The sequence below is a fragment of the Lepidochelys kempii genome, chromosome 7 (assembly GCF_965140265.1).
Source record: "Lepidochelys kempii isolate rLepKem1 chromosome 7, rLepKem1.hap2, whole genome shotgun sequence".
NCBI lineage: Eukaryota > Metazoa > Chordata > Testudines > Cheloniidae > Lepidochelys > Lepidochelys kempii.
The window spans coordinates 19,592,353-19,598,623 of NC_133262.1; the positions used below are offsets into that span (position 1 = coordinate 19,592,353).

Below are 6,271 nucleotides of genomic sequence, written 5' to 3' on the forward strand. Positions count from 1 at the left end.
GTAGCAACAAATACAATTTTGTAAGGCCAGATCAGGACCAGGAGACCTGTGCACATGTCTGATATGGACTTAAGTCCAGTGTATTGTAAGAATGTCCAAAATACCTTCTGATCCTGGTTTCAGTATAGCACCCTGGAGAACAGTTAAATGCTAGTGGCACATGCAGGAAAGGGGCAACAGCATCCATGCAGATCTGGTGGCTGGTTTCTGTCAGCAACTGCTACAGAAGAAAAACAACTTTATTATTAAACTCTTTGATAACAGTAAAGAAAAGAATATACAAGGCTCAGTCTGTGTTTGTGACAATGTGTTAATAAATGGGAATTCAGAAGAATGTTAATTTCACTTGGTTCCATCCCTTCCTTTGAAAAACTCAAATTAATAACTTGGAGTCAAAGCCTGAAAACCAGTACGCCTGTGAGTAATCCTTACTCATATGAATAACCCCACTGAGGTCAACAGGACCACTACACTCAGGAAAGATTACTCACATGAATAACAATTTTGGAAGACCTAGCCCTTTATTTGCACCCTACTGGGACTTAATTAGCTGTGTGTGTTTTAGAGTCAATTGTTAATCTTCCTGTGTCTATTTGCTGGTGGTAGGGGTCAGACGAAAAACCTTAGAAAAAGATATATTCTCTCCCCCACCGCCAAATTCCTTTCTGTCTTACCTCTTTACAAAGAAGTCAGGTTCTACTAGTGATGCTTTAATTTATATTTTTCTCTGAGACGTCTTTATGTTCTTGTACTTAATTTTTAATACAGTCCATTTTTAACTTTCCAAGTTTGGCTATCTGGTATATATGTTGACTACGTATGTGGAAATAGTTTAAAATAGATTATTTAGAGGGGAATTATTACAAGTTATAAATAAATAAGTTCTTTATGTAGCATTTTGATAGCCATTGCTACGCCTTATAAATTCTAGCATATTGTTTATGAACAGCGTCTCTAAGAAAAGATGGAATTAGAAGTTAAATAGAGTTTTTGTAGCCACTCAGGATATTGTGGCAGATTCTCAGCTGGTATAAATCTAGCCCTGTGTGTTCCTTTCCCACCCCCATGGTTTTGTTTCCTTAGCATGGTAAATTGCCTTTATTCTGCACTGCTTGCTTAATATAAGGCATAGGAGCTTCTCAGGTTAAGGAGGGAAAAAAAAAATAAAAGCAGCTCCTTTCTGTGCTGCATAAGATCCAGTATAATCCCCTTAGGGGATGAAATATAGCAGCATTTGGAGTCCAGGGCTAATATGAGGGGGTTGGCAAACAACTGTCAGTTTTAAAGTGCGTCCAAAACTCAGATCTCTGACATCAATGAAAAAAAAAGAAAAAGCTACCTCAACTAAATTAGCTCAAAGCTATTTGCATAATGGGTCCAGAGGCGGCACAATATAAGTAGGAAGGCGCTAGCCATGCAAAGAGAACTTCACACCCATTCGATTGGATACTGCAAGTGTCTGTAGTAAAGAAGGAAAACTCTGAAGCTCAGATGTGCAAATACTTCTAAAGAAGGAATGAACTGAAGAGCCTCTTGGGAGAAAGATCAATCAAAACCACAAAACACAATCCAGGTAATTTATAAATTTTTAAGCTGCCTACTTTAACTTTTCTTTTTGAGATTGTACTGGCCAGCATAGCATTCCTCAGCATGCTACTGTTAGAGTCACTCTTCAAGGATTTTGTCAGAGGGTAATAGAAGCCTGCCATTAAGAGAGGTAACACCTGTTTTCTGTTTTGAAACGGATGTATTGTCTTGTAAAACTTTTAGTAGAGTGTGTATTCCTTCCACTGAACAAGTCTGCTAGGGATGTTATTTAGCTAAAAGGAACGTGTAGTGACATAGGTTTCAGAAATCAACTTCCCTGCTTGGTAAATAAAGGCTCAGAACGTAGATGAAATGTGCTAGGTGCTTCAGGAATTCCAGAGACCGATCAGAACAAATGTAGATACTATTTTTATGCATGTGGGTTGTAAAATGTGATATTATTCTTTATTACTTGACTTGACCAAAAAGTGGTAGGTGCTATCCACACGCAGACGACAATCCCTGACCTAATAGTGCCCAAATATATTGTATGTATCGCTCTCTCACACACTCACCCTATTTTGAGTGCGTGCTCACGAGAAGCAAACAACTCAGTTGCTTATTTAAAGTTGATTTCTAACTAAAGGTGGAACAGAAACAGTGCTGCAAACCCTGGGATTATTTTAAAGCAGTCCTTTAGTTTCAGAGAGGGAGTTATTTAATGAAAGCAGTCCCTGGGGCAGGTATACATGCATGTGTAAAATACAAAACAACAGGCTAACAGTTTCAAAAGGGAAGACTATTCTAGTCTGATAAAAAAAAATTAAAATGCTAAATTTATATGACATTTAAAACCCAAATAGCTGTTCTGTACAGAACGTAAACTTGCCCTCAACATTACCTACAAAGAATTTACAAATTCTTTGGAGCACTTCAAAACAAAGTGAGAGAGCGGTCAGAAAATTTAAAAAGGGACAGGAAATCATTTCCATGAGAAACTCCAGTCTCTGTGGCAGCACAGAGCGCTTGAGTGCTTTCTACTTTCCCAGGCTGCTTCCTGAGTTACCGGGAACGTTGTAATTGTTGTTGGTTTTGTTCCATTGCCCTCCCTTGTCCTTTACTTTTCCATGAAAGTTGCAGGAACTTCTCTCCCACAATGACATCCGTCCAGCTGCTGCTGCTCTCCCTAACTTTCTCCAGTGTCTGTGTCAGTCTGGGGCAGCCCATTCCAGAAGCAAACGAGAACGGAGATAGAAGCCATTTGGATGACATCCTGCAAAGGGCAGAAAGCATCATCCTTCGGTCTATCCTCAAGACAGCAGAAGAGGGGGAAGAGACTAATAAAGGTAGACGTGACATTGGTGCTTTTAGCATGTTACTTAGATGGAGATCTTTAATTTCATTGTGCTTAATTTCTGGGGTCTGTTTTTCTTTCCTGTAAATAATAAATAAAAGGGGGAAAGAGTTACGCCAGGTGTGACACAAAGAGAAATCAGGAAACGATGTTTTCTTCCCTAGGGAGCTTTACTAGCTTTTACCTGGGAACTGCTGCACCAGATCAGACTAATGCTCCACCTAGTCTGGCATCCTGTAGAAGATGCTTCAGAGGAGGATGGTAGAATCACTATGATGAAATAACCTGCCTGTAGAGAAGGTTCCTGCAGGGGCAGCTCTAAAGTTAAACCAGGGCAAGCGTACTCTCAGCTACTCCCTGTTAGCCTCCTTGCCATCTGGCCGTCAGCTGCTCCTTACCACTCACACTCCCCGTGTCTGACAGCAAGGGGTCAAATTTCCATGCAGTGCCCAGGCTGCCTCTGGCAACATCTCACAAATCCTCTGCTCCCAGCAGCCACAGCAGCCGAAGCTGGCCCTGATGGGGAGCTTGTGCAAGAAAAGGTGCAGGTAGCTGGAGATCTTGCTGCCAGAAGCAAAGGGAGAAGAGAGCTGGCCCTAGAAAGCCCACCCCCACCCTTCCTAGAAACTTACATGTTTTTTTTTTAAATGAAAGATTCTCAGGTAGTCACATGAATCCAGGAGCTGGGGCTTTAAGAAAAGGTACAAATATTGCAAGACATGCAATAAAATCATAAGAACTGGCTGCACTGAGTCCCCGAACTTTCAAGATGTCCTTTACTCCCCTGCCTCTACCTGCCACTCAGCCCTATCACTTTCCCTGGCATGCAGCTCCTGCCCAGTACCCGCCTCTGCTGGCACTGCAACTCAGCTCCTCCCCCATGCACGTATCCTGCAGCCCCTGGCCCGACTCTACAGCTTCCCCTTTCCCCAAACATCTATGGAGCAATGCACTAGAATAGCATACTGGGTCCTATCACTGGATTCCCTTCCAATTCTTTTCCAGACTGGACTTTTTTCCTTCAAACCATCCTTGCTGAAATGATCATACACCAGTCTGCACTTGGCTACCCCATTAGGAGTAACCGCATTCCAGTCTACAGAGTTGCTCTAGGTTTACAGTGGTGTGACGGGGAGTGGAATATAACCCGATGCTCCCTCCAGAGCCATAATAAATATACCCCAGGGAGCTCATAGTTCAGCTTCCAGATGATAACAATAATCACGGAAGTTCATTAACGCTGGTCATTTCCTTGGACAGAAACAAGCGCTCCTCAGCCAGACTGGTTTTCCAAAAGACAACACCCTGGGAAGAGATTCCCCAGTGACCTAGAGAAGAGGCAGCACCCTGGGAAAAGGGAAGATGACGAAGAAGTGTCTTATGGAGAAACTCAGAAGAGACAACATCCAGGGAAAAGGGAGGAAGACGACGACCTTGACAGTGACATGGAGCTGCAGAAGAGGCAGCATCCTGGCAGGAGGTCACTGTGGGACCAGTATGTTGATATCCCTCACACCCAACTGGCCTATCTGAATGAACTATCCAAAAGGCAACACCCGGGCAAGAGGTCTCTGATTTACAACAAGCGTCAGCACCCTGGCAAGAGGAGCTGGGATGACGGGCTGGATCTGGGCAACCAAGACCTGGAGAAACGCCAGCACCCTGGAAGAAGATACATGGATTCTGAAAGCCCAGATTATGATGCCCCCTGTGACCGCCCAGATTCCTTCAACTGTAGCAGCTTCTTGCTCGAGTTACTAGATAATGTCAACAAGGGCAGAGTAGAAGAGAAGCGGCAGCATCCTGGGAGGAGGTTTGCTTGGGAAAGTGAGACGGGGGCAGAGGAGTGAGAAAGGGCGATTGCATTGGCCATCATTTACATTTGATTCAGAGTGATCTGCCAGACTACTTAAAGTTCTGTTCATCCCCCCCACCCCCAGACTCTCTGCTGCTGACCTGCCATACGAGTAACTCCTTAGAAATAAAGCTAAAGTCCTCGAGGATTAAAGCCCTGATTCAGCCAGGTACTTAGGCATGTACATGGTCCCACTGAAGTCAATGCACTACTCACACATTTAAAGTTAAGGATGTGCTTAAATACCTTGCTGACGCAGGGGCAACGGGCCTAATCCTGCCAAGTGCTGAGTGCCTTCAACTCCCACCATCATGGAAATTGGGGGTGCTCAGTATCTTACAGGATCAGGCTCTAAGATGACCCCTTTATGTGCACCCACCAATTGTATCCCCTGAGGACTAGAACGGCCCCATTATATGCGTTCAGGATACTAGATGGTGAAGCAGAATAACTACATGGCTCTTATGTAAGTGAAAACAAGTTAATTTATAGAGAGGGAGAGAAAAAACATATGAAGTGATTTCAAAATGAAATTTAACAGGGTGTTACTTTTAAATGATACATTAGTGAAACATGTACGCTTATGCACTTCAGCCTATTCTGATAATAAACATTAATTCCTGGGCAGAGAGAGGCACTATGCACGAATGTAACAGATTGGCTGTTTAGCTTTACACCTTGCGTTCAAACAATTGACTCAAAACCAAACAATATTTCATTTAGGAAACTACAGAACAAGGACATTTAATGTGTCATAACAATTCAACAAGTTGAGAAGATCCCTGTGTGTGACTACATAGTAGGGTCCCCTAATCAATACAGCTACATTTCAGTCATTTGATTTGAAACCGATGTGTTCTCTTTATTAGATAGCAACATTTTGAATTGCAACAAGCAGGCATTTTCTCGATAGGAGAATTTTTGTTGTTTTCTTCTAATTAAGTTTCTCCCCTTCCCCCTAAAAAATGTTTTCAGTGGTTTACAGATTCTGCAAGGTGTTTATTTGGCATGAACAATTCAATAAATATCAATAGTCAATCCCATCGTAACTTCGGATGTCCTTTATGGTTGTGCAAATGCAATTCAATAACGTGAAAAATATCCAGTCCTCTTGAGTTTAATATGAAAAGTTATTTTTATAGGGAACATCATCTTGTGTCCTGGTGGTTACTACATGTTTGTATATAGAACTATTTTACTATTGAAGTGGAAGCTTGATTTGTACAAAAGATAGTCGAGTCCCTTTTGAAACCTTCTACTTGTGTATTATAATAAACTTATGCACCTGGAATAAACCTACAAGCATCCTTGTTACACAGCTGCACAATGAACTTTGGTTATTTAAGTCTGAGCCTTGTACACAAAAGGATGCTCTAGTCTGAGTCAGACTGGTCCTACATAACGTACAAAAGAAATAAAATTTCTTCTGTACATGTACAAGTTGAACCTTGAAACTTGGGTCAACCTGTGCAGCATGGGTAGGTGTCTATATGTAGATACCCATTCATGCCAGTGACAAGAGATGGAATAATTCA

General features: G+C 42.1%; 1 protein-coding gene across 1 annotated transcript; it reads left to right on the forward strand.

The window, feature by feature from the left end:
- Window positions 1-1,442: 1,442 nt before the first annotated feature.
- TRH (thyrotropin releasing hormone) lies at window positions 1,443-6,040 on the forward strand. Its single transcript, XM_073354819.1, has 3 exons — window positions 1,443-1,573; window positions 2,662-2,873; window positions 4,142-6,040. The coding sequence occupies exons 2-3, from the start codon at window positions 2,684-2,686 to the stop codon at window positions 4,729-4,731; spliced, it is 780 nt and encodes a 259-aa protein (XP_073210920.1). The 5' UTR covers window positions 1,443-1,573; window positions 2,662-2,683; the 3' UTR covers window positions 4,732-6,040.
- Window positions 6,041-6,271: the final 231 nt, after the last annotated feature.

What these genes read in the sequence shown, in the direction of transcription:
- TRH (XM_073354819.1), top strand. Translation starts at nt 2,684, where the DNA reads ATGACATCCGTCCAGCTGCTGCTGCTCTCCCTAACTTTCTCCAGTGTC. An exon ending in GGGGGAAGAGACTAATAAAG is followed by an intron (nt 2,874 to 4,141) that starts GTAGACGTGACA and finishes TTCCTTGGACAG; the next exon opens with AAACAAGCGCTCCTCAGCCA.